A 27,417-nucleotide genomic window follows, 5' to 3' on the forward strand; every position below is an offset into this window, starting at 1 on the left:
CACTGGCCAGACCATTCCACTTGCCCTGACACCCAGAGTACCCTCCACTCATCTGTCCCTTTCTCTCTGTCCTTGAATGGTTCCGTGGAGCCAGAGCTGTTCTTTTCTCCTCTGATGACCACAAAAGCTGGAGGCACAGGAGAGGAAGGGCTTGTCCAATCACCTCAGAGGTCAGGGGCACCCTCAAGTAGTGCCCAGGGTCTCCCTGCCTGGGCCTGGCTTTGTGGAATTCCCCAGAGGAGCCCTTGAAAGGCTTTTCCGCTGCTGAGGACCCAGCTAACCAATCACTGGGCCAGGAAGATTTGCCTTTCCCTGAGCCCAGCCCCACCCAGAGGCTGCTGGAGTGACTTAGCAAGCCTGCTCTGTTCTGGTGGTGGCCCCTGGTCTCAGTGAGCCATCACAGGGAAACGAGAGCTATCTAGCAGGGAGTGCAGGGTCTCATCATGGCACTGTCCCCCTGAAGGAAGGGCCTCCTACAGGCCCTGGCTGGCTCTGGCCTGCCTAGAATGTAGTGGCAAAATAAGCACCCCGTGTGGTATCAAGGTTGCTAAAGATCTTCCCTTGGCGCTCTGGGCCCTGCAGGCCCTGGGCTGGGAGCTCCTCATTTCTGCTTTGTCAGGGGTATTGTCAAAGATACCATCAAGATACCATCAAGTAGATGTTTGCACCAGCCTCCTGGAATGGGGAGAGTTTTCCACAGGGAAGTGGAAGGCCCCCTTCCTAGAGGAGCTTTGTGAGTAAGGAAGTATACAGGAAGCCCTTAGTTGTCAGTGGTTATGGGAAGTGGGTGACCAGGGGTCATGGTAGCCAGAGGGTTCTTGAGTCCTCTGTGAAGACCCTTGACCATATTCTAAGGGACATGGGAAGGCCTTTGGGAGGACAGTGGCTATTTATGTCCCCATACCACCTCCTGGGCATGACCTGCCTCACGTTTGCTGGCAAGGGTCCCAGGCTCAGCATGGAAGGACACCCTGAAGAGGCAGCAGGCCTGGCACAAGGAGACGGGTTTCTCTCTCTCTCTCTCTTTTTTTCATTACATAAATTAACCCATTTATTATAGGCTAGGGATGTCTCAAATAATAAGAGCTTCTACTTGTCTTTCAATTCCTTCAGTCTTCTGATGGCTGGTTTGACTGTGACCGCCAAAGTGGTATTGTAGGTCCAGGCGCCACCAGCCACGGTCTTCATGCAGGAGCCACAGTGCCAGATCCCCACAGCCCGCCTCTTCATCTTGGTCTTGCCACAGAAGGAGCAGGTGTACTTGGCGTGCTGGCTGATTTCAATCTTCTTCACCATTTTCTGGAGGGAGGCACCATAGCGAGTCCCGTATTTACCAACAATGCCGACCTTCTTGGTGCGTTTTGCCATGTTGATGCAAGGAGGCCCAAACCTAGAGAGGCCAGGTTTCTCATTAACAACAGGGTGTTGCTGCCCATTTGTCATCTGGATGGCCTGATGGGGCTCCTCTCAAGAATGCTTCTCTTCCCAACCTAATTGGTGAAAGCATTTGCATTTTTTGCTGAGCCAGGGCTGCTTCCTGCAGGAGCAGGAGCTAGCATGCACAGACCTCCTGTGCATAGGCAGATGATCCAGCCCCTCCCCAAAAGCACAGGGCTCATCATTCCATCAGAGGCGGCATCTGCACCCCTGAGTTCCTAGGCCCCTCTCTCCTGAGCTCTTTGGCTCTGGCTGTAGAGTTCTGCTCCAGGACCTTAGGCATCCCACTCAGAGTTAGTAAGGGCTGAGAACCCAAAAAGGCCTGTTCTGTGTCACTAGAGTACTAGTGGCAGAAGGGCTAGGATGACATGGAGCTGTGTTCCCACCCTTCCTTCTATGAGGAGACTGGTGGGAAGAACAGGCACTGTGAGGGCCATGGAGACTTTCAGGTCTGCCCAGGGGAGGCAGAACTGTGGACCTGTCAGCTTGAGGTAGCCTGGCCAGGGTAAGACCAGAAGGTGGCCTGGTAAGAGAGGGAATTCCCTTGGGGTAGGTCAGATGCTCCCTGCCAATGGAGGGGCCCTGAGTCTGGGAGCCAGAAGAACCCTGGGCCAAAGGCCCTGGAGGATTCTAGGACTTGCCCCTGCACTGTGGAGGCTTCTTCTCTGAGCATACCTTGAGTTTTTTCCTAGTTGTTTCCCTGAGACCCGTGATGCTGGTGCCAAGTATGGTGGCCAAAATCCAGGGTGGGGCTGGCGGGCCTGCGAGGTGGGCAGAGTGGCCATTTTCCAGATGTGCTGCCTGCTTCTTCAGGCAGTACACTCACATCATGTTTGGTTCCTTGGCAGGCACTAGCAGGGTCCCCTGTTGCTCCCATCCTACCCACATCTCTCCCCTGACCTTCTCCCCCAAGATCCCAGCTGTCACTGGTTCAGTGCCCCGTGTGTACACAAATCACTGGGACAGGAAGACGCCTTTGTCGTCCGTCCCTCAGAGACGCTCATCTTCCCTGTGGCGACAGGGAGTCCCACATACCTTAGTGAGGGCTCGGGCTTCCCTTGGTGACCGCTGGACTGGGGTCGGGCAGTGTCCAAGAGCAGCTGGGATGTGCTGGTCTGTAGGAGGGATTGGCTATAGGAGGTCCCAGGTGACCGTTTTGGAGGGATTTGGAGCAGGGCCAAGAACCACAGCTCTGGGTCATAGATACAGAATGTCAGCTGCACAGGGGTCCTTAAGAATTTATTTGTGTGAGGAAACTAAGGCTGAGTAGGAAGAAGCCACATGGTTTGTTAGAGGAGTGGGGCCATAGCTGTTCTGTGAGTGCCCACCTGCCATCCACCACATACTATCAGGGGCTGAGGACATTGAAGAAAGAGTTCTGGACCAGGGGGCCTGGGCGTGGCTTGGAGTCCTGACCCAGACCTACTGGCTGTGAAGTTTTGCTCGAGTCTCTCCCCTTTTCTGGATCTCCCTTTTGTCCCCATCATGCCTTCTAAGGGTCCAGCTCAGGGTGACATGGAGACCTGGCTCTGTACTGGGACATGGCAATTTAGGCAGCTCATGGAATGACATCTCTGTCCTGTGCCAAAGCTACAGGTTGCTAGGTGATAGGTCATCCCGACCCTCCCTGGTGGTCCCTCCCCAGGAAGTTGTGTCTGCATGGTCACCCCATTTTGGGACTCTCTGACCTCTTTGCACCTTTGTCACTGGGGGTGTGTGCTCCCCTGCCCCGTCTTATGCTGTGGCCTGGTTAGAAAGCACAGCTCCAGTGGGGCAGGTCTTCCAAGGAGCCAGCCTAGAGAATTCCCCAATTTAAAGCACAGATGCGTTTGTCCCACGGTGGTTCTCCCCACACCCCCCTTTAGTTCTTTCCTCCCCTCCCTGAACATTTCTCATGTTCTCAACCCTACAGTCCTCCTCTTCCCCCCAGGTGGGATGGAGGGATGGGGGAAGCAAACTCGGATGTCACCTGCTGATGGATGGTGGTGGCCCTGTAGCCTGCTGGGCATCACAAAGCCCCAAAGCGCAGAGCTGTGCCCCGCCTACCCTGCTCAGTAGGTGTCAGGACTGGATGCTGTGGGAACAGTTTGCCTCCCAGCTTTACCAAGAACCTTGACTAGGACACTGTCAGCAGCAGTGCTTGGGCTCTGAGAAACAGACAGTCCTCTGTAGTGATGGGATCCACGCCGTCCACAGCTGAGTGACATCTCCAATTCCAGCAATAGCTGTCCCTGAGTCTTGTTGCTGGAACTTAGGACATGTGAATCCGTGCTGTGGTTTTAGAGCGTGGAAGCGTTCTTCAGTATTATAAACTTCAGTATTATAAGAGCACTCCACATGTCTAGGGAGGGGTTAGGATTTGAACCCAGCACTGCGGGGCCCAAAGCAGCTGGTGATGGGCTCCCAGCCTCAGGGTTTCACAGAGGCCCTAGCAGAGCTGTTGAGGGGGTGGTGGGGAAATCATAGGGTCCCCCATCTGCCACCCTTCTTCCAGCAGCACAGCTCCATTTTTATGTTTTGTACGTTGGCGTTTCACTTGGGAAGGATTCTTCTGCTTAAAGATGAAGGATAAAGTTTGCCAGTCCCTGCACCAGTCCCCTGCTCTGTGCCAGGGTCTGCTGCAGCCTGGGAGGGTGGCTCTGGCAGTGGGTGGACAGGCAGACAGGCCAGAGCCTCCTGGGAGGGGGTGCAGGTTGCTCTGGGGCACGGTCTCCTCCCCCTCTCACTCCTGCTGTGTTGTTGGTGCAGCCAGAGAACACTTCGGGTCTGTCGTCCTGTTGACCGGGGTGACAGTTTAATAGCAGCTTCCTGGGCTGTCATTTAAATCTGCCTGCCAGGTTAGTAGGCCAGGGGCTGGCTGGCACGCCCCCTGCCCCCACCCCGGATCTTCGTTCAGCTGGCAGTGGTCGTCTTGGCAACGCCAGGGCCTGGTGAGCTCTGCAGAAGGGTGATGGTGGGGGGAGCAGCCCTTTCATCTCCCGCCTGGGCACAAGCGGCCCAGCTGCCTTAGGGCTGGCCCAGGGAGGGGAAGGAGAAACAGCCTGGTCCCTTTTGTGCATCAGGGTCCATGGTGGGGGTTTTTTGGTTTTGTTTCCTCCCTTGTGAGGTCCCTGGAAGGGATGCTGCTCCAGATTGCTCAGCAAGTGTGGAGCTGTAATCCTCCTTTTGCAGGGATCCCACTGTGCCGCTCCGGGGCTCAGGAGACAGAGCCTCATCCCTGGCAGCTCTGTTTCACGGACCCAGGCGGCCCGCAGCCGTCCATTCCCCTCATCCTGAGCTATCCTCTGGCAAAGTTGCTGCTCTGAGCACGGGGTCTCCCCAGCAGGGTCCCACGGCTCCACTCCGGCTCAGTGTCATGTACCTTCTCCTGTGATTCACCATCTGGTGGTGCTAACCCTGCTGCGACTCGAGCCAGACTCGTTCTGCAGAGCTCATCTCATCTTCCGATCAGGGGGCTTGAAGTGTGTAGTGTTTTCCTGGGCATAGTTCACTTGGCTGCTTTTTCTTGGAAAATTAATGACAGTTTTTTGCTTGAGCAAATTTAGAAGTGCTGCAGGAAACACTTACTCAGCTGTCTCCTGCAGACCCTCTCTGGGCCTTGGAAAGTTCTTGCTCACTGTCCTGCCCCTGCCCCTTCTCCTTCTGATACAGGCCAAACGGCCATGTTGCCTGGCTTCACCGATGCCAGAGCAGCCTCTGACAGGGCAGGACACCAACTGGTAGGAGGAAGGCCCACGGGCAGCTCTCCTGGGCCTCCTGGCTGCACTTGCCCTGGGCTGCAGCATGGATGTGGGTGACCCAGGGTCACGAGGATGTGCATTGTCTCAGGGGTACCAGAGGTGCTGAATGGTCAGAATTTGCAGGAGCACAGCCTGGGTGAGGAGAGGGGCTTGAAACTCAGGCAGCACCCACCTCTGACTCCTGATGAGGAATGAGGCCCAAGGGGGCTACCTGAAGGACCCCGTGCCACACACAGCTGCCAGGGCCGGGGCTATGACGCTATGTTCTCAGACATGTGCCTTTTTGCTTTTTCTGTGTATAAAGCCCTGGTGCCACCCTTAGCCCATTTGCTCCTCCTAGCAGCCCTGTGTGCATTGTGAGGCAGGGACAGATGAAGAGGGAGGCTAAGAGCAGTTGGGTAGATTGAATAAGGTCACCCAGTCCAGTGTGGCCAAGCAGCCTGATGGGGCCACGTACTGTCTGACACTAGTCAGCCTATGTTCTTGCTGTAAACAGCAGCTCCCACAGCCTTTGTCCTGGGTTTCCCACTGTCCCTCCTCTGTCCTGGGGTTGGCCCCTCCTCGATGCCCTCTGCAATCCTCAGTCCTTTGTGGCAGCCTATCTGTTGCCATGGCACTAGATTATGATGTCCCAGACCCTGGATGACTATGTATCACTCCTGGGTCGTGGAGTACAGGGACTCACAGAGGTGGGCATTGTCCAAAGGGCAGACTAGCATGGAGGGACATAAATCCCTGGAAACGGAGCCATGGCCTCCAGCCTGGCTGGGGAATCCTGCTGGGAACTGGAGCCGAGGCCCAGAAAGCGGGATCCGGCCCTGCTTCCTCTGCAGCCTCACGACTACATGCTTCCATGGCAAGGCTGAGATGGCTCGTCCTTCTTTTTATTTATGTATTGGATACAGGGTCTCACTGCACAGTTCAGACTCATAGTGATCCTTCCGCCTCAGCCTCCCCAGTGCTGGGATTGGCACTTCCGGGCCAGTGCTGGCATGGCATGCAGTGCCGGGGATTGTACTCGGGTCCTTGCGCTTGCCAGGCAGGTGCTTAGACTGCAAAGGTATCTCCCCAGGCCCTGAGATGGGCTCTTGTACTGACTGGCCTGATGCTGGGCCCCTTCTGAGAAGGCTCTGGAGAGTCTTTATGCCATTTGACCTTGTGACAGTGGTGCAGGGGAAAGCCACATCCCAGTGGCTCAGAAAGGGAATGGACCTGCTTAGGGTCACCTAGTGAGGAGGTGGCCATGACAGGCTGACTCAGCTGTGATTCCAAATCCTTCCATGTGCTCACATTTCCAACTGGGTCTTCCATAGTGATTTAGTCTGACAGCAAAACCATACTGCCTCAGTTTCCCTAAGGTTGAACATTAGCAGAGCACAAGTGGATCCAGGGCGGATATTGTACTCTGCCCCCCACACTGGACACACTGCAGGGGCCCACCTCCTGCTCAGACTTCTGTGCTGTTCAGTTGATCCTCTCCTACTGCCTTGACCTGCCTCTCCAGGTCTGCATGCTTAGCTAGTGACCACCAGGGTGACTGAGGCCTTCATGGGGACAGCAGCGTGTGGTTGAAATCCCACTTCTGCCACCTCCCACCCTTACCTCTTTGAGCCTGTTTCCTCTTTATAAAGCACATTAGCAACAGCTACAAATAACTGTGTGGAGTCCCTGGGGTTGTAGGTGAAAGGTGCCAGGCCTGCACCAGGGTGGAAAATGTCCCAAGCAGCCTGGACAATGAGCAGATTTATTTTGAAAAATGCCATCATCAGAGATTTTGTTCCTGCCACTGCTGTTTCCTGGGCCTCCACGCTGTCCTCTGGGATTGTGGTGGTGCTTTTGGCTGGTCTGGTCTTGCCTATTGCCTGTCAGGGTTCAGCATATGCAAGGAGGGCAAGCTCACCCCTGAGCTTCCAGAGTGCCAGGGAAGAAGCGTCCTGGGAAGAGCCTGGCTGTTGTATGGCCAGTGACAGAGCCCTCTTCTCACCTATAAACCTGCCCTGCTCTTCTAGGCCCTGCCCAGTCATTGTGTGGGGCTCCTGTGGGCTGACTAGTGCCTTGTCCTTTGTGTCCGATGGCAGAGGCTCCTACATTGCTGGTCGAAGCTTCCACAGGGCTTTCCCATCTGCTTCCATGGGGCCTGCCTGCCATCCACGCTTCCTGTGGAGTGTTGTTGGGGAGCCATGGTGGGCAAAGGCAGGCACAGCGGATTGTGAGTTCACCCAGAAATGATGAAGGTGTATAATTTCGTATCTCTGGACCTGGGTTTCCTCAGATGTCAAGGGAGAACACGAGAGGCCTGCTTTGACAGTTTTCCAGGTCAAGCACATAGCAGAGACTGCTGGACAGGAAGCATTCAGCAGTGTTGGAGCAGGCAAAAGAAAACATGCACTATCATTTCTCATGGTGGACGCTGGGCTTCTTGCAGGGAAGTAATTTCCGAGTGCTGTGGTTCATATGGTGCTGACTTTAGATGGACTTAACTTGCCAAAAGGTGGCAAGGTAACCAAACCAAACCCTCAGCCTCTACACTGGCACCTCCAAGCCCAGGACTCCTCCATTCCTATGAAGTTCCTTCCCACACACTAGCTTCCTCCATGGTCCTCTAGCTGCCTGCAGGGATTTGGGGAGAAACTAGTTCCCTAAGTCTATCTCTGCCTTTCTTTTCCAGAGTCCTTGTAGTGCATCTGCATTCCAACATGAGTTTTCTTCACATTTTCCTTAAGTGGATGCATCTGTGTGTGTGCAGGACTGGAAGAAACCCAAAGAATCACAATCCACCATAGTTAGGGAGGCGGAGGCCTGAGGAAACACAGCAAGACAGGCAGAAGACCCCGTGTCCTTGTCTCTCAGCCCAGAGCCCCAGCAGCCCTCCCTGAGTTGGGTCCCGTGCTAGGGGTAGGAGGGTGCAGACCATATTTGAGTGTGAGATCGGTGATGATCTAGAGCCTAGAGCGGAGGTCATCAGATTACAGGACATTGGCCGCCTCCAGCTCGCTGCCTGTTCTTGCAAATAAAGTTATATTAAAAGACAGCAGTGAGGCTGGGGAGATAGCTTGGTGGTCTAAGTGCCAGCCTGGCAAGCAGGTTCGATCCCTGGTACCACATGCCACGCCTTCTCCGGAACCCCAGGTGTGGTGGCGCATGCCTGTAATCCCAGTGCTGGGGAGACTGAAACAGGAGGATCACTGTGAGTCTGAGCTGTGTAGCAAGACCCTATACCAAATAAATAAGTAAATAATTTTAAAAAATTAATGAAAAACAGCTGTGTTCACATTTTTACCCCTGGTATGTGGTGGCTTTTGCTGCACAATGGCATAACTGAATAATGTCACAGAGTTTATGGCCCCCAAAGTCTAAAATATCTACTTTTTGGCCCTGTACAGAGGAAGTTTGCTGACTTCTGCTCTAGAAGGCTGTTTAGGGGAGCTCAGGGAAGGCTCCCTCAAAAGACTGGAGGTACTTGAGGAAGGATTCTTGGAAGAGGGGATAGCTCGAGTGTGTCATAAGGCGGCCTCTGGGGGTGGCCCAACAGGCATTTGGTCACCACTGTGACCACAGAATACCTCATTCCTTTCCATGGAGTGAAAGAGCTTTCAGACCTGGGACAAGAGGAGCAAGCTGTGGTGGGGTCCATGGTATGGGTGCACAGGGACACACCGCTGTCCAGGTGGGACCCATTTGGCAAGTGTGGAGATTGAGTAGCGCAAGGGGAGCACGCTGGGGAGAGGCGGGTGGCCCCTGATGGCACATGTAACCCCAAGGCCATTCAAAGCTGGACTTTGGTGTTTCTGGGCTCGTGAAGGCCTGGTAGACTCTGCAGTGCTGAGGTATCTTCCTTCAGGGTGAGAAGAGACCACCCTCGCTGTGACTGGCGCCTGCTCTGGATCTGCCTTCTACACCAAATGGTTCTCTCTCCCAGGACCACCCAGAAACAGACAGTGGTTTGCTGAAGGGCACAGGGCAAAACAGCAAAGCCAGGCCTCCTGTCTCCCGCCGTACTGGGCTGCCACAGGGCCTAGACTGTCAGCCCAGGCCTGCAGTGGGAGACACAGAAATGGAATGCAGATTTGCTCCAGAGGAGACCAACGGGATGCAGTGTAGGGAGTGAAGGTGGGGCTCCCCAAGACCTCACCACTCCACACCTCGGGGTCACCAGGCCATCTATGCTTATCCTTGGGAGGCCTGGCACACAGCTGCCCTCAGCTGCACTGGGCACTCCAGAAGGCACTACGGTGCCAGAATAGCACAGAGCAATCATAACAGGAAACCTTGAGATACAATCTTTTGTCTCATGAAACTCTGAAGGCAGCAGAGTCCTGCTGGGGCCTAGACCTTCATTCTTGCCCAGGTGCTACTGCAGGCTGTGGGCATAGAATTCCCCATTTCTTTCATGGCTAGTTAATACTTGGACTATGGAAACAGCACTAGCTGCCACTCATGAGGACCTGTGGTGTGCCAGGTCCTTGCAGCATGTTCTCAGGCACTATGACTCCTCACCAGTCCTGGTGGCCCCTTGTAGAACTAAGAAAAAGGAGGGCCCGGGGTCAGTAACAACCTCAAGGTTTCACAGATAGGAGGCCCAGCTGGGATCCAAATCCTGGTGCACAAATAGAAGTCTCCCCTATACAACTTCAGGAAGGCCTCAGGGCCAGGGCCTCTCTGGGGGTGACCCAACAGGCATTTGGTCACCACTGTGACCACAGAATACCTCATTCCTTTCCATGGAGGGATCATCTGCTTTTGAGTTCATGGCCACCAGCTCCTGGGTGCTTTTGGATGCAGCCTTGACTTCCAGGGTGGATGGGGTGGGACGGGAAGGTAGAGGGACTAAGAACTGGCTGAAGGGACTGGAGACAGTGGAAGTGAGCTTTGGGGGGAGAGAAGGGTGTGGTGGACTCTACTGGCCTTGCTGGACTCGAGCTCCGCACTGGGGGACAGTGCCAAGGGTCATGGGTCTCCATGTGGTGCTCCACTGCCGAGTCCTGAGTCAGTGAGGTGGTTCTTGGACCCCTGATTGTGTGTCTTAGGGGAGGCCTCCTATGCCCTTTGACCCTTAATTCTCTTCTCCTTGCCCTGTAGCCAAGAAGACGTGTGTGGACAGCGACTTCACCTGCGACAATGGCCACTGCATCCCCGAGCGGTGGAAGTGTGATGGCGAGGAGGAGTGTCCCGATGGCTCCGATGAGTCAGAGACCACTTGCAGTGAGTCCTCCACTGGACTGGGGGAGAGCGGGCCTGGGCCTGGACCTCAGTTCCCTCGTTGCCTCTTCCGTGCTGGCTTGGGAGACTCCTCAGTAGATGCTGTGCCACGCCCCTGGGGGGCTCCTGGTGGCCAGTCAAGGACACCTAGTTGCTAGCTAATCTGTTTCTGGCCTCCTTCAGATTGGACCATGGTCCTAGAGCACCAGGAGCCAGAAGCAGCCCATTGAATCTTTACGCTTTATCTTCCGGGCCTCCCGTTTGTTCCCGGGACCCTAATCGTAATTCCAATAGCATGAACGGCAGCTGGTGCTTGTTGAGCATTCACCGTGTGCCAGGCACCACGCTAAGTTCTTTGTTCCCGCTAATTCCTTTTAACCTCTCAGCAGCCTGGGGGGCAGGTACTGTCATTTCCTGGATCTTGTAAAGGTGGACACTGTAATTCAGAGTTCAGTGATTTGCACATGACCACCTACCCAGGACACAGAGGCCCCGGCTCCTGCCTCTGCTGTGGGTGGGTTGTGTCGGGGAACCTCATTATGTACCCGCAGAAGGGTAGCCACAGAGGCAGGCAAGGAAGGGTGAGGCGGAGCCCAGGAGCCCCCAGCCCGCCTCCCACACTCAGGGCTTTGTCTCTCCATGATTTCTTCTCCAGTCCCTAATCCTCAAAGCAAACTTACACCCAGCAGGTCATTCCGTGACATTTGTTAAATTAAAAAGGAGATGAGAAGGGGGCGGGGAGGGGCCCAGTGGTCCAGAGGCACCGCTTTTAACAGCACAAGTCTGACACAAAGGGCTGGGCGGAGGGGCACACGTGGAGGATGGTGGGGCTGGGGGTGGGCAGAGCTCCTCTTTAGGGGTAACAGTCACCCCAGAGGCAGAGACAGGAACAATGGAAGCTGGAGTCCCATCTAGGGCTGTGGCTGGTGATAACTGGGTTTCCTTGTCTCCTAGCAACAGAGCTACCAGTCTCCCTCCATGCAAGAGAGAAAGGGAGAGAAAGGGAGAGCGAGAGACCCCCGCCCCAGACAAGGGGCCCTGGTTTCCTTGCACAGCTGTCCCTCTCTGCTTACCAGTGCCACCGCAGGCCCATGCTGTCTGCACCCCACCCTCCTCCAGATTCCATGCTGCCCTGGAAATGCCCTAGTGGGAGGGAAGTCCAGTATTTTGTCCTGAGCTTCTGAGGAACAAAGCGCTGCCACACCCACCTGTGACTTCCATCTCCAGGGTAGCCTGGGGGTGGGGGGGAGCTGGACACTACCTAAGGAGGGAAACTGAGGCTGGGATGGTTTGGCAGTTTGGCCAAAGCTGCTGCAGAAGCCCAGCCAGATAAGGCAGAGTCCTACGTGATCTGGGGTGTGCTTTGGGAGGAAGGCTGTGGCCCTGTCTACCCTTGCCTTAGCCAGCTGTGCCTCCCACACCCACTCCAGCTGCTGCCCTGACACGGGCAGGAAGAGGGGCTCACTGTGGTTCTCCATGAGGGCTGTCTTGCTGCCTGAGGGGTGTGCTGTCTTCTTCCCACGGCTGTTTTTCAGCATAGATGTTGATGTTCATTTTCCTTCCCACCTCCCCTCAGGCCCCGCCCAGCCCTGCGCCAGGCCGCCTCCCTCCCCTGCTCATCGGTGTCTCACCAGCTCTCTCTTCCCCACTGCCCCTTGCTTTCCTATCTTTTCCCCTCTGCCTGTCCCCCGCGGTGGGCAATGCAGGGTGTTCCTGCCTCCCAGTCCTGCTTTAATTCAACAGCCAGGCAAAGGAGGACCAGAGACATCAATAGACTTGCCTCAAAGATGCACAGCCAACTCATGGACGCTCTCCCTTCCATGACGAGAGACAGGCTCCTCTCAAGCTCTCTGGGGTATGCCAGGGCGCCCTTGGGAGAAGCAGCCACAGCAGCACCCAGGAGAAGAGAGGCCGGCAGTCCTCTGAGTCCATCCTCATAACTGTGCGAGGCCCTACTGTCCATCTGTCTGGGCCCTGATTTAACATCCGAAACTCCAAAGGCCTCACAGTCAGTGCCTTGGCCTCTTCACAGGCCTCCTCTGCCTGTGCCCAGATGGGGTGCAAGGCGGGGGGTCCCTACTTCCTGTGGCTGGGGAGGGCTGCCTGGAGGAGGTTAGCCACGTGCAGCCACAAGGCTAAGGCAGAATCGGGGACCTGGTAGTGGGTTGGATCACAGCTTCCAACCGAATGAGAACCCAGCAACCAACCTGCTGTCCGTTTAATTGGTGTTTCCATAGCAACCACCCTAGCCTACCAGGTTTTTGGGCCTGTGCCAGCTCTCAGGCTCCAGACCCACTCCTTGCACCTAACAGAAAGAGCACAGGCTGTAATGCTTAGTGAATTTGGTGTCTGATGTAGTTGGCCTGCTCCTTTAACCTGTGAGACTTAAGACAAGTGCCCACCCAGTCTTTGAGCCTCAGTTTCTTCCTCTGTAAAATGGCATAATGGCACTTGCCTTACCTTGTGAGGACATGAGAAAATTCAAATACTGGTGCTTGCTGGAATACGTGAGTGTCATTTTTATGATTTGGACTCCAGGCCCTCTGCCCTCAACATAACTATTAGAATACTATGGTATTAAACTCTTAGGATGGAGTAAGTGGAGAGGCTGAATGGAAAGGGAAAGGGAAAGCGGTATGGAAGCAGGTCCCCTCTGCGCTCACGCTTTTTCCTACAGTGTCATCTCCCCCTTGCCGATCAGGGTTCTCTGTGGTTCTGAGTTCTGTACTTAGCAGATAAAGCCAGAATCACCATGGAAAAGCACAGAACATTTGCCTAACGAAAGTAGCATTTCAGCTCTAATTATAGCTCCCTTGACTGGGGACAGCTCTGACCCACCTTCTGGCGGCTGTTGGCAGGGGGTGGGTGGTGGGTGGAGGGGCTCGAGGGGAACGAGCTGCACTCTAGGTGCTGCTCACCGCATCTTTCCTTGCATCTTAGAGCCTGGAAGGAAACCTCACGGATGCACCGCGCTCGCCTTCCTCTTGCAGCTCAAGAGATGGAGGCCCAGCAAGGGGGACCGACCCGGCTAGATGTGTCTCGCCCGACCCCATGTAGCCCCCACTTCCGCATGGTGGGATGCTCCCCACTGCCCGAGCCTCTGGCTTCCATGGAGCCCCAGCTGCATGGAGGTTGTCTCCCCCAGAAACTCACGTGAACCAGCACTGCAGACTCGCCTGATGAGCACGCAGCTGCCAAGTGCTTTCATTCTTTTCCCCGACAGACATTTCCCTTTTTGTTAATTTGTGAACTTATGAATTGGAGAGAATACTCGTGGGTTTGGATTTCTGGGGCAGGATTCTCTGGAAATTAATAGATGCCTGCAGCCACTCCAGGGTGGAGTGGCAAGCCTCCTTGCTGACTCTAGGGGCTTCCTGTTGTCTGAGAGACAGTGGGGTTCTTCACTCCTGCTGCGTAGGACCTGGGGTGCCTGGACATCAGGCCAGAGGTGTCCCTTGGGGCATCTGTCTCAGAGGGAGAGGCTGCTAGGGATGGGAGCTGCTTTGTGGGGACCCCTGCGGTCCTATGTGTATCCCTGGGGGAGAGATGGGGTCCCTCTGCCAGTCATTTGCATTTCCATTTCATGAACTAAAACAAGGGTAACTGTGTTTCGAGCTCCAGGTTTGTTCCAGGCTCTTGAGTATAAGGATTTCCAAATTTCCATGTTGAAACCACGCACCCAGCCTAGGAAAGTGTTTAGCCCCATCTCAGATGAAGGATGCTAGGGTGCAGAGTGACTTACCCAAGCCGAAGGACCTGAGCAGCAGTGAGTGGAATCTGGCCCAGGTCTGCCTGCTTCAGACTCATGGTCTTTCTCCCATGTCATGCTGCCTGGGGGTCACTGGCTTTAGGGATCCTGAAAGTGAACATCAGACAGCCACCTTGTATAGCCTGAGCAGCCAAGGCCCCAGGAGCCCCATGCTCAGTGGTTCCCCTCCATCCCAGATGGGCTAGGGAGACCAGTGGGGTCTGTTCTCATGTGCAGTGGTTAAGTGCAGTAAGTTAAGCAGTGTGTTTGGGCCTGGGATGGAGGACAGTTCTGCCCTTCGCCACAAGATGCTGAGCAGACAACTTCCTTGGAAGAGATAAGAGGACCGAGCTCATAGGCTGATAATGCACACCAGCACTTTCCAGGGCTCTGCTGATCTGGAGGCTGTAACTGGCTGGGCTCTTGGCTTTGAGGAAGAGCTATCCATCACAAGAAAGACATGAGGTTCCAGGAGATAGACATGAGGAACAGCCAGTACCTGCCCTTCTCTGGACTTGGGCTCCAGCTCCTCCAGGGAGCCTCACCAGCGTGACCCCCAAGGTGCACCTGTCCCAGCATTCCAAGAGCCTTGGCCTTAGGGGAAGGTGTGGAGTCTGCTGTCAGGTACTGCTGAATCTTGAGAGCCTGTAATTAGAGCTGTCTATTTAGGGACACAGCAAATGTCTTATTATAAAGAAAGGAAGCAGACGGATTGTTCAATCATTGTCCTTGCTGAAAGGTTATGCCATTAGCTGTATAAATATTCATTAAAAGTTCAATCAACTTCCTGCCTTGCTGGGGTCTGCAGAACCAGGGGAGGTGGTGCCTACAGCCAAGGACCGTTTCAGTCACCTGGACTCTGGGGAGAGCAATGGCTTAGCTCTGGAACATGCAGGTTCTGATGGAGAGGGCAGGGGTCTAGTCAGAGGTGCCCAGACTCTTATCTCTCACCTGCATCAGTTACTTGGTCTCGCTTAGCCTCAGTTTCCTCACCTGCACTGTAGGACTGCTGCCCTGCCCCTCACCAAGGACACTGCTCACCTGAGAATGTCTCTGCCTAGCTTCCCTGGAATGTCTTTTTTTTAAAAATGTGTTTGGTACAGGGTTTCACTATGTAGCTTGGACTCGTAGTGGTCCTCCTATTTTCAGCCTCCCCACCACTGGGATTATAGGCATGAGCCACCACGCCTGGTTTCAGTGACTGGCTTAGCACCCCGGGGGCAGAGCCAGCAGGGCATCTGGTGCCGGGGATCGAACCCTGGCCCCTGTGCTTGCCTAAGCAGGTGCTTAGTCTGCTGAGCTATCTTGCTTCTGGAATTTGTACTCATAGCCTGCAGGGTCTGTTTACCTGTCAGCATGAGGGTGATGCTGTGTCTTGGTCGGTTCTGGCTATCATAACAAAATGTTGTAGACTGGTAATTTGTAAGTAAAACAAATTATTGATTTCTGAGCCTACAGCCTGAGAAGTCTAGGATCAAGGCACCAGTAGACTGAATGTCTGCTGAGGGCCCATTTCTTATAGATGGTGCCTTCTCTCTGAGTCCCCATGCCACAAGCGGCAAGGGACTCACTCACCTTTGTTAGTGCATGAATCCCATTCAGGGGGCTGCTTACCACTACTGCGTTGGGGATCAGGTTCCATTATGAGTTTTGTGTAGCACCAGCTTTCCACCTTGACAAGGTACAGAGTAGCCTGACACTGCAGGTGCTTGGTCATCGTGGCCCTTCCCACTGCCCTGGGTGCATCTGTTCCCTGAGGCCTGGTTCAAGATAAGCAGTGGAGGGTTGCCTTGCCCTTGTACTTACTGCTATCTCTGGAGCTTGCAAATGCTTGGGACTCCTCTATTACTTTTATGGTTTCATATTTGAAAAGCAAGGGCCGGCCAAATAGCTCAGTGGATTAAAGTGCCTGCAAGCAGGTGCAGGGCCCAGGGTTCAATCCCCAGGTCTGTCATGCTGGCCCTGTCCCCGGGGTGCACGAGATGGCAATTGAGACTGGGCTTAGTGGCACGTGCCTGTAGTCCCAGCTCTTGGGAGGCTGTAAACAGGCAGATCACTAGGAGTCCAATCTAGTAGTGAGACCCTGAACACCATGTAGACCCTTCCCTAAAAAAAATACAAAAAACAAAACAAAAAAAACTCAAGGGGCTGGGGAGATGGCTCAGTAAAATAAGTGCTTCCCTGGCAAGCGCAAGGGTCTGAGTTCAATCCCCGGTCCCACCAAAAACAAAAACAAAACAAACATATTTGAAAAGCATGAAATACCCCTTATCTTTTAGTGGTGTAGAATAGTAACTGGAGTTCTCAAATGGATTTACTTGCAGTCTGGATTCAGTTGGCATGAGCTAGGTCCCCAGAACCTATACACATGTGGGGGGGATCCTTATTTCTCCGTTTTGTCAGAGCACCCTCTGGAGAGTGCTGGTCTCCTTCAGCACCTTTGTGTCCCAGCGGAGCCCGGGAGTGCTGGCCTGAAGTCCCACTGTGAGGGAGATGCCTTAGAAGGACCCCGGCTCCAGACTCCCAGACTCCTTCACCTGCCCACATGGCTGACTTGAGGTGGCCTTTTAAAGAGTCATCCAAGTGTCTGCTTTCCAGAGCTCTGCCTGACAGTTACGTGTAAATGGAAATGTCTGTAAAACGAATCCCATATTCTCAATGGATTGCTCTATGGTTTGTGAAATGTATTCTCAGAGATAACTTTGGGACCCACACTTCTCCCATGACATGGAACTGTTGGGGACCTTGACACAGCCCTTTCCGCCTTTCCATGCCTTTTTTCCATCTCTGGAAGCCTTGCATCCCAGCTGAAGTAAAAGGATGGGGGGGAGGGGCTAGAGATATAGCTCACTGACGTAAGTGCCTGCCTGGCAAGTGCAAGGTCCTGAGTTCAATCCCTGGTACCCCCCCCACCAAAAAAAAAAAAAAAAAAAAAAGATCAGAAACTAGTCTGAGAGCAGAAACCAGAATGGGACCTGCATAGCCACTGCCCCTGAGATACCACCTGGGTCCAGGTGGTGGCCAACACAGCTGACCACATTTTCATACTGTGCCTTATCAGCTGTGGGACTGGAACTCAGCGTTGACCACCATAGTTGGTACACAGCAGTGTGCAGTTGGTACTCGCTGAATAGCTAACCAGGACTCAGGGCTCTCATCTGTTATGTGGGTACTAGTAAGAGGCAATATTTAATAAGTGTGGGGCTGTGTGTCCCTTTCAGTGCTTTGCAGTCAATGGCCTGTCATCATAAGAACCCCATTAGATAGGTCATAGCATCTTCCTGCTGTATTGGCACAGAAATAGGGAATGGCCAAGGTCACATAGCCAGTGAGTGTTTGAGCTGTGGTTGAAGCCAGGTATGCAGAGCCGTGGTGTCTGTCTTCATCCTGGAGGCAGGAATGATCCTCACTCTGCTGGATTATTATAAAGATTAAATAAAAGCATCTAGCACTGTGCCTGGCGCATCCTAGACACCACTGAGATTCAGTCTCTTGCACCTCCTGGAAGGCAGTAGTCAGCCAACCATGGAGGTCTGAGACTCGTCTGCCCCAGTGGACACGTGGATCAGAGAAGGCTCAGTCAGGATGAGAACTGCATAGGGTTCTCATTCCTTCTTCAAAATTGAGAATCAACCCTGGGGCTTCAGGCCCCTGATTGCATCAGCTTGCAATTGCGACTGCAGTAATTATAGCTGTGTAGTCCCACTGGGCCCTGCCTGGAGGTGCTTGTTCTTAGCTGCAGGCTCAGCACCATCACTGGGGAAGGGGGCTTGGAGACTATTTAGGTTCTGGTGGGCTCCCCCCAGATCTCCAGGATTGGATCATGGTGTCACTGACCTGGTCTGCAAAGTGACATCCAGCTGGGTGTATCACATCCAAGGGCACATAGCTTTGATGCAGCAGGGACAGGTGCAAGGCATGGTGGCTTCAGGTGCGAGCCTGGAGAGGAGGCCCAGAGGAGTGGGAGGTTTAACTGTGCAGCTCAGTCAGGGCTCACTGGGTCGAGGAGTGACTCAACTGTCATGGACAGGGTATGTGTGTGTGTGTGTGTGTGTGTGTGTGTGTGCACGCACATGCATGTGTGATGGGGTCAGATTTAAGATCTGGGAAGTCCAAGGGGCAGATGGGATGCAGGACCCCATGGACCTTCCAGAAGGCATTGTGCCAGTTGGCTGGAGGCAGGTGATAGGACTGGTTGGTGCCTGCGTTCCCACTGCTAAGCCAAGCATGCACGTCTTTCTTTGCAGCCAGGCAAGTGTGTCCCGCAGAGAAGCTGAGCTGTGGACCCACCAGTCACAAGTGTGTGCCTGCCTCGTGGCGCTGTGACGGAGAGAAGGATTGTGAGGGTGGAGCTGACGAGGCCGGCTGTGCAACCTGTGAGTCTGGGGCCAGAACCCAATGGTCTGCCAAGCGTGGTGGGTAGTGTCGGCCACCTCTGGGGAGGGGCCTGTTTTTCCAGAGGCCTGGTAGGTGGACAGGAACTGAGGAGAATCAGGACACCAGTAATGGCCCGGCACTTAAGAGACATTTTCTTCCTTCATCCTCACAACCACCTCATGAGTAGCCATTGTCATTCCCATTTGAATGGGTGAGGAAACTGAGGCTCAGACGAGGGAGGAAAAGTGTCCAAGGCCAAAGGATGGGATTGAGATGCAAATTCAGAACTGGATCGCAGAGCTTTGTACCATGCCTAACATCTTGTCGTCCATTCCACAAGCCCACTGATCTAGGAGCAAAGGCAGGGCGACAGAGGCAGCCTGTGGAGAAGTGGGGATTGGAGCCAAGGCACTGGTAGCACAGGGCTGGCAGGGGGTGGGGCAGATTCCCAAGGTGTGAGGACTCCTGTTGCTGAAGGCTGGGATTTGAGGGCACATGTCACAGGATGGGGAAGAACCACCTAGCAGCCTCAGCGGGGACAGATGGAAGTGGTCACTGGGGCTGTTCCACATCACTGAGTTTCAAGCACTGGATTATCTCCTGCCCAGGGAGCAGGTCAGCTAGGCTGGGCCTGTAGGCCCTGGGGCTGGGCCTCATTCATCTCAGTCCACTGGGCACCTACTGTGTGCTAGGCCTGAAGCCAGGTATACAAAGAATGAGGTGACTCTTACACAGTCCGCTCTCTCGGAGTCCATGGTTTCACAGGAACCAGCTAGGCTGTGAGGCTGGCTGCAGGTACAGGTGACCACTCAGGAGGGCTTCTACCAGGTGCTTGCCTGCCGCTCTCACCCCTGCTCCCCTCCACCGCCTCTCTGTGTGCATCTCAGCCATCTATCCCCTGTGGCCCAGAGGAAATGCTGTCTCTATAAGGAATCTGAGTCACAGCATCTTGAGATTCTGAATCTAGAGCTCTGATGAGTCTGAGGCAGGAATAGGATCTAGATAGGGAGGGGGAGCCTGTCTGTGACCAGCAGCTTCAAAATCCCACTAAACTGGCTTATTTCTTCAGCTGTCATAATACTGTGAGGTGGCTTTCTCTCTTACCTGTGGATTCCTCCACTATAAAAGCTATCTGTCACTACAGCAGGAGGTGGGAGTCTCTCTAACTAGGGCATGTTGGGACAGGGACATTCCTTGCTAATTATAGAACCCAGCATGCTAGAAGGTCTTACTGGGCTTCTCTCCTACTGCCTGTACAGAACGGGGGAAAAAAAAATCCTCCCATCTCTCAGAATCGCTGCCATTAGTGAATGCTGGGAGTGGGGTCTCTGGCCTAGGTAGCATGGATCTCAACACTACTGTCATTTCCAGAACCTCAGTGAGACTCAGTGTTGAGAAGCATTTCCCGTGGGGGCTTCCAGAAGGCACCACATCCGCTCTTCCTGCACGATTACAAGCCAAGGCAGAAGGGAAGCTGATTGAGGTGTCAGCATCATTTTGAGGGATTACGGCCCCACGTCCCATGAGCTCCACTGTCCTAATATCCCAAAGGCCTGGAAGGAGAGAAAGAAGGCAACTGTCAGAAACTGGTGGAGCTGTCAGAAACACATGTTGTGAGCTATCTACATTGTGAAACCTAAGACATCAGTTTATACTCCATAACAATAAAAATTGATGGGCTTTTTTTTCACCAGAAAACAGAAACACAGGCTCTGGGTGCCCCCACGTGGAGAGATCTGGTACTACCACCTGTGGTTATAGCTATTGCATCTGTCCATCTTGGACCCTCGGGCCAATTCTTGGCCACTGTCTGAAGACACAAAGGAGGAAGAAGGTTGCTGGCCTGGAAACAGCTTGCATTCCAGGAAGAGATAGGAAAACCAGAAAAGCTGAGAAAAAGAGTAGAAAGAGAATGTCCTAATCCTGAGTTCTGTTATAGAGCAGTGATATGACCTTGAATAAAGTCACTCTTCTTTCTGACCTCAACTTTCCTATCTGTAACTAGCAGTTGGGCTGTTTTTTCCCTAGAGTTCTTCAGGCCTCTGAGCTCAAACCAGTTCTTCATAGAGAGGAAGCCCAGGGCCCTAGGCAGTGTCAGGATTGTGCCTTACATTACCGCACAGCCATAATTGTCCCTCAGACCCAGGAGTCTGGTACCATCCACCCTACCCCACTGGAGCTCCTGCTGGGCACTGAGGACAAAGGTTTTTGTGGTCATGGGCCAGGTGGAGCAGGCTGTGCAACTGAGATACCTAGGCAGGTTGTACAGGGCCCGTGGAAGGAGGACAGAGGCAAAGGGAAGTTTCCCAAGAAGGGAAGCATGCAGAGAGTGTCACGGCAGAGGCACAACGTGAGACTTGGAGAGCTGGGAACTTGATTAAAAATGTGGAGGCAGTGGTGGGCAAGAGGAGGGCTTCAGGAAGGTGGAGCAAGTGAAGCAAAACCCCAGTGTGGCACCGTAGGTGCTGGGCCTGGCAGACGGCCTGTCTGAGGTTGCTGGTGCTGGCATGTGTAGGAGCGAGGCTGCGGCCTGAGCTGGGCGTGCCAGGCAGGGACGCAGGCTGAGAATGCAGCTTGTGTGGAGCTTTGCTATCAGGCACCGACACCACCCTTGTCATGTTGCATGTCACTTCCTGTCCTGCAAGGCAAGCTGCACTCTGCAGCTTTGGTCTTCAGAAACCCTCTCTGCACTTACACAGGAAAGCTGGGCAGCGCAGGGTCACCCAGCTTGTCCTTGGCAGGGCCGGGTTGGGAGGCTCCCTTTGCTGTATCTGACCTTATGCCCCACTTGGGCCCCAGTGGAGCCCATTCTGACCCGCAAGTGAGGGTCAGAGACCCCGTAGCTGGGCCTGTGGGCTGCTCGCGGAGGGTGGGGCTCGGCCGGCCGACGGCTCTCTCCCTGCGCAGTGTGCGCCCCGCACGAGTTCCAGTGCAGCAACCGCTCGTGCCTGGCCGCTGTGTTCGTGTGCGACGGCGATGACGACTGCGGAGATGGCAGCGACGAGCGCGGCTGTGCGGCCCCGGCCTGTGGGCCACGGGAATTCCGCTGTGGCAGCGGCGGCAGCTGCATCCCTGAGCGCTGGGTCTGCGACCGCCAGTTTGACTGCGAGGACCGCTCAGATGAGGTGGCCGAGCTCTGTGGCCCAGGGGGCCCGGGGACCACGTGGGTGCCCGCAGCCTGCTCCCCCAGCACCCAGTTCACCTGCCGCAGTGGCGAGTGCATACACCTGGGCTGGCGCTGCGATGGCGACCGCGACTGCAAGGACAAGTCGGACGAGGCCGACTGCCGTAAGCCCCCTCCATGCCCACTCCCTTACAGGTCTGCGGATCCGGCCATGCACTGGCTGGGTACAGACTGTCCGTCCTTGCCTTCCACCCCTGTTTTACTAGGGAGGAGACTTAGTAGAACTGACTGCTGGAAATCTCAGAGCTCTTAGGCTCTGGTAAACCCCAGAAGCAGGGCACAGCTTGCTGGTGCTCATGCTCTGCCCTGATGCCCTGCCTTCTCATCTGCACTTAGTGTGCAGCAGGGGCGGAGTCCTGTGACCCCCTCTTACAGCCATCTCCTATTGTGCTCCCTGGGGGGCACTCAGTCCTCTCTGGGCTCTTCACACTACCTAGTACAGCACCCAGCCCTGGAAGCGTTGGCAGAGAGGGCAGAGTTGTGAGTCAAGAGCACTTATCTGAAGGCCACGTGTTTGCGCTGGGGAGAAACAGCAGACAGGAAAACAGGAGCCTGAGGTTTAGTCCTGGCTCTGCCTGCCTGAGTGCTGTGTGACCCGGGCAAGGCCTTCCCCCTCTCTGAGCTTCAGTCTCCCCATTGGTACACTGCGGTGCCTTGGCCAGGTGTCCTTTGCAGACTCCTCAGCACACCCACTGGTTCTGTTCTTGCCTAGGGGGATATGGCTCGGGGCTGTCCTGGTGCCACACTGACTCTGACCCTGTCCTTTTTGATTTCTTCCAGCAGTGCTGGGGACCTGCCGTGGAGACGAGTTCCAATGTGGGGATGGGACCTGTGTCCTTGCGTTCAAACGCTGTGACCAGGAACAGGACTGTCCAGATGGGAGTGATGAAGCTGGCTGCCTGCAGGGTACGCATAGCAAGGACAGAGGCTGGGTCCCCTAAGGAAATCTCCATGCTCTCCCTAGGTCTGCAGAGAGTGGAGGTGGCAGAGGCTGCCCTTGGTTCCCAAGATGTATTCCTGCCCAGGGTGTCCCCTGCCCTATTTAAGCTGGTTTCCCTCTCAGAGTGCTAGTGACAGCAGAACTGGGTCCTGCAGGACTCTCTAAGCTGCTGAAAGACACCTTCAGGGCTGTGAAAGGGCAGTGCAGGAAGCCCAGGCATTGTCCTGCTTGTCCGTGTCCAAGCTTCCCTCACTAGGGACTGAGCAGATAGTTCTTCTGGTTATTGCCTGCCCCCCGCAGGAACAGAGACCCTGACCACTAGTTCTGTGCAGTGAGCCAACCCTTCCTCTCCAGGCTCCATGGATAGAGGTCTGTCTTCCTCAGGAGGAGGTCAGCCCAGTCTCTGCATCTCTGCAGTCCGTCCCAGGGCCCCAGGCCTCCAGGTCAAGTACACCCATGGCTCCACCTAGCTAGAGGTGGCACAGGACTCATCCTCCCTGGGACCCTTTAGGGGCTGGAGCTCTGCTTGTCTTCCTGAGCCCGGGGCCAGCCTTGGGCTTCTTGCCCAAGGTCTCACAGGCACCATCCATTCTCTTGTCTGGCCCGACAGAGTCTACTTGTGAGGGTCCCCGCAGATTTCAGTGTAAGAGTGGCGAGTGCGTGGACAGCGGGAAAGTGTGTGATGCTCAGAAGGACTGCCAGGACTGGTCGGATGAGCTGCTGAAAGAGTGTGGTACGGAACCTGCCCCTCCCAACGGCAGGACTGACCCTCCTGCCAGGCCCCGCACACGCCTCTCTGCTCCCCTCTCAGGGTGTGTGTGTGCTGCCCTGTGGCTCTTGGCCCCCGTGGCCTCTTGTTCTGCTTTCTGTGAAGCTCCAAGGCCTTTCCTTTCTAGCCCAGATGCTCAAAAGTTATGCTGCTTCTTACAAACTCAGCTCCTCCTACTCATTCCTTCCACATTCAAGCCTCTGAGTGCGTGCTCACTGCAGCTTTCTGTCTCTCCATGTTCTGCTCTGCTGACCTAGCTAGGAGCCTGGCTTCCCTCTGAGCCCTTCTACCCCCTGTAGGAGGCTCATGAAGGGAGAGGTGAGGAATAGCAGCCAGGAGGCCAACTGATGCGCAGCCAGGGCACTGCATCCAGCAGCACAAGGGAGCACCGCCCTTCGCCCTGGGCATGTGGGCCTTGCAAGGTGGATGAGTGAGAGCTGGAATGAGGGAGTTGTCCTGGTGGCCGAAGCTGTCACGGTGGGTTTGGGGATAGTGAGAACAGAGGCTCCGGGCGCACATGAAGCGTGCATGCCAGAGAATGCACTGTAACCCACTGTGGAGCTGGGAAGGGTCACAGGTGGCTCCTCTGCGGATCCCAGATGGTCAGAGGTTCAAGGAGATTTGCACAGGGTAGCCCATGGAAAACAGAAGTCAGTCTCCCCTCTCCTGCCTCCTGGCAGACACTCCCCAGTATACCACACCTCGAAGGCACCCAGAGGGACTGCATTCTCTGTGGCTGCTCCCTTTTGAAGATTACAAAACCCAGACCTCAAGCTAAAAGTGAAGGGAGTAGCTGGGTGAAGGTCAGCCTTGACAGGCTATCCGGGAGAAGGCCCAGAAGGAGGTACCTGTAGGAAGAAGAACAGGGAAGTAGGAACAACTGAGTTTCTCCGCCCCCACCCCCAGACTGCAGTCAGCCAGGGACTGCTAACCTGCTGAGCTCTCTCTTCTCTTGTATTTCGCATGACATGCCAAAAAGAAGTACGTATGCATGAGTTGGTGTCTGAGGCTTTTCTGTCTGTCTGTCAGTGAGAGGCTAGTGTCTGTGTCAAAGTAGAGGAGCTGCCTTTGTGTCTCTCCAGGTGTGTTCCCACGTCTGTGTGAGCATTGGAGTTGTCCATGGTCCTGTCTGTGTCTGGGCCCTGAAGCCGGTGTGTGTGTATTTGTGTGTATATGTGTGCATGCAGGTGTCTGCATGTAACTGTGTGCATGTGCTGGGGAAAGGGATACCACCAAGAAGCGCCAGATGCTACTTAGGCCTCTGGACCACTCTGCTCATTTCCTTCCTCTCCTCGTTCCCCGGGAGAATCATCTTCGCACTAGACAGAATTGTGGAGGATCAGAGACCTCTCTTGAGGTCTTCCAGGGAAGGTGGGTGGGATAGGCAGATGTGGACCCACTACCCTTTCTCGTTCGTTCACCTACTGTAGACCCAAGGAGTCTGTAGCTTCTTTCCTCAGAAACCAGAGTCACTTTGAACACTCCCTTCCCCCTTTCAAAGCTGGCCTACATCCATCAATGCTCAGTAAATAGAATTGTGGAATGCTGCCACCTACAAAAGGAGAGGAAGGAAGTGAGTGGATGCATGAATGAGGCAGTGAATGAGAACTACATGAATGGGTGGCCCTTGGAAGGAGTGGTTCAAGAGAGGTCAGGAGGGCTCGGGGTGCAAGCCTGATGGCAGGTTCCCCAGAGACCACTCCGAAGCTCCATGGCTCAGCACACTGGCAAGAGCCTGGGGCTTCCCTAGACTGGACCCAGTCGAGCCATGCCTGGACCCCCTGAGTCACGGCATTGCTATGGTCTTGTTCTTTCAGTTGCACCATCATTCCAGGGGAAGAGAAGGAGGCCCAGGGGTAAAGGGGACACTTTCTTGGCTTGGCTTAGGCTGGAGGTGGGGCACGCTCAGCTGTGCATGGCCTCGGGTGGGCAGCTCGGACCAGCTTCCTGCATGCCCATGGTGGGCTCAGCTCAGCTCTGCTTGGCTTGGCTGGAGTGGCTGTGCATGAGGCTGGTGGGCAGGGTGTGGGGTGGCACCTTCCCTTGACTTGTGAAGTTAACTTTCTATGATTATAAAGCCCAGGAGATGCCGTGAGAACTTGGTGAGCCTTGGTCCTGAACTCCCTGACTTCCCTCCCTTAGAATCCTCCAGAAGGAGGTAAGGGAGTGGAGGATGGGGGAACCAGAGCCTGATGACCTCCTGACATCCCTGCACCCCTTTTGGCATTTGGTAATCCTGGGACCAGGCCTTTGCTGAGGTGGAGGAAGAGGGACAGGTGACAGGAAGAGTTGAAAAAGATCCATCATTTTCATTTAGTTCATGGTAGGAGAGAACTAGCTTAGCATCAGGTCTGTTAGAAAGAGGCCTGGTATGGTAGTCCTGGGTACCACAAGGATAGTGGGGCCATCCAATACTGTTTAGACTCTTTCTGGCAGGCTGACTAGCTCTGGACCCTGCCCAGAGAGGGACATGGACAAGTGGAGTGTGTCCAGAGAAAGGGATCTGAATGGCAAGTGACTAGAGGTCAGCACCTTCAGGAAGTTCTGAAGGTGACCCTGCACCCTGGCCAGCCCCACACAGCAGAACTGGGAGGCACAGCAAGGCTGCAGAGGCAGATCCTGGGAGGAAGCACTCCGTAAGTGGCTGCTGTTCCAAAGTGGAGCCTGCTGCCCAGGAGGAGCACAGGCTTGCTGAGGCTGGCATTTCAGAAGCCCTTCTTGGGGCCAAGGGTTACACATTGCATGTGGAAGCCCTTCCAAGAGCAGCTGGGATTGTGAGGAAGGAGTGCAGCAAGAAATGTGGATGCGAAAGGAAAGACCTCAGGGAAGGGCCTGCTGGCTCCAGCCTGGTGGTGAACAGAGCCCTAGCCTGCAAAGATAAGAACCCAAGCTCTGGTTCCCCTGTCCCTCTCTGTGTCTAGCCTTGAACAAAGGCCTGAGGCTGAGGCTCATTGAGGTCTTGAATCATCCTGGCAGTGTGGGCTCTATCACCTCAGGCTCTATCACCCCAGGCTCTTGCCCCGCACCCTCGCCTGCCCCACCCCCTGGGCTCTTGGACCCTCAGGAGCCTGCATCCCTCTCCAGGACTGAATGAGTGTCAGCACAACAATGGTGGCTGCTCCCACATCTGCACTGACCTCAAGATTGGCTTTGAGTGCTCCTGCCCGGCAGGCTTCCGTCTTCTGGACCAGAAGACCTGTGGCGGTGAGACTCTCCCTACCTGCCCAAGCAGAGACAGTTTCCCCTGCTTGTTCTGACCCCTGTTCCTCCCACAGACATAGACGAGTGTGAGGACCCAGATGCCTGCAGCCAGATCTGTGTGAATTACAAGGGATACTTCAAGTGCGAGTGCCACCCTGGCTATGAGATGGACACGCTGACCAAGAACTGCAAGGCTGTGGGTATGGATGCCCAAGGGCAGGGGGTTCTCTGAGAAGGTACAAGGAGCCAGCTGCATGTCCCCGCAGATGTGAGGAGGGGCTGTGCACACGTGCACATGCACCTAGGAAGCAGACTGCATATGCAGTGCTCCGACTCTAAATCCTCACATGCACAGTGTACCCGATACTAGTGCCCACACAGACACCACACAGAGCCGCCTACCAGTCCACAGAGTCATACTCAAATTGGGACCATCCACACAGAGGAAGACATATGCAGACCCACATGTTGGCCAGTTGAGCCCCTTTAATTAATTCATCTTGCGTAATTCTTATTTTGAATAACATTGTTATAGACACTGGGATTAAACATTAAGAAGAACACAGAAAAATCTGTCTACCCTCACAGACTTCTTGTCTTTTTTTTGGCTATTTTTTTTTTTCAAATCAAAATTGGTAGGACAGTTTCAATAATTAACACATTGCATACATTCTTCCTAGTGGTTAATTACTGTACAAGATACAGACATGATATCCTGTTTACAAACACTATAGAACAAATCCCTCTATTCATTAAGAGAATGTAACTATATATCTATCCTAACCACTTTGAATACACAGATACAAAATGGACATTCATCTG

At 54.5% G+C, this 27,417-nt stretch overlaps 2 protein-coding genes across 2 annotated transcripts in view; one reads left to right on the plus strand and one right to left on the minus strand.

The window, feature by feature from the left end:
- Positions 1-27,417, plus strand: part of Lrp8 (LDL receptor related protein 8) — a gene marked incomplete at its 5' end in the record, with an annotated part of 81,968 nt that overhangs the window by 21,906 nt on the left and 32,645 nt on the right. The window contains 8 exons of the mRNA XM_023724185.1: positions 10,257-10,379; positions 18,372-18,500; positions 21,409-21,789; positions 22,466-22,591; positions 23,236-23,358; positions 25,212-25,250; positions 26,479-26,598; positions 26,670-26,795. Coding sequence (XP_023579953.1) covers positions 10,257-10,379; positions 18,372-18,500; positions 21,409-21,789; positions 22,466-22,591; positions 23,236-23,358; positions 25,212-25,250; positions 26,479-26,598; positions 26,670-26,795 — 1,167 coding nt within the window. The remainder of the gene's footprint in view (positions 1-10,256; positions 10,380-18,371; positions 18,501-21,408; positions 21,790-22,465; positions 22,592-23,235; positions 23,359-25,211; positions 25,251-26,478; positions 26,599-26,669; positions 26,796-27,417) is intronic.
- Positions 1,090-1,368, minus strand: LOC101559730 (60S ribosomal protein L37a-like). Its single transcript, XM_004639102.1, has one exon. It carries the CDS (start codon positions 1,366-1,368, stop codon positions 1,090-1,092), a length of 279 nt encoding a protein of 92 aa, XP_004639159.1.

Source organism: Octodon degus, unplaced genomic scaffold (genome assembly GCF_000260255.1).
Source record: "Octodon degus isolate 3935 unplaced genomic scaffold, OctDeg1.0 scaffold00107, whole genome shotgun sequence".
In the NCBI taxonomy this organism is placed as follows: domain Eukaryota; kingdom Metazoa; phylum Chordata; class Mammalia; order Rodentia; family Octodontidae; genus Octodon; species Octodon degus.

Excerpts from the sequence above, each read along its gene's own strand:
- LOC101559730 (XM_004639102.1), bottom strand. The coding sequence starts at position 1,368 with ATGGCAAAACGCACCAAGAAGGTCGGCATTGTTGGTAAATACGGGACT.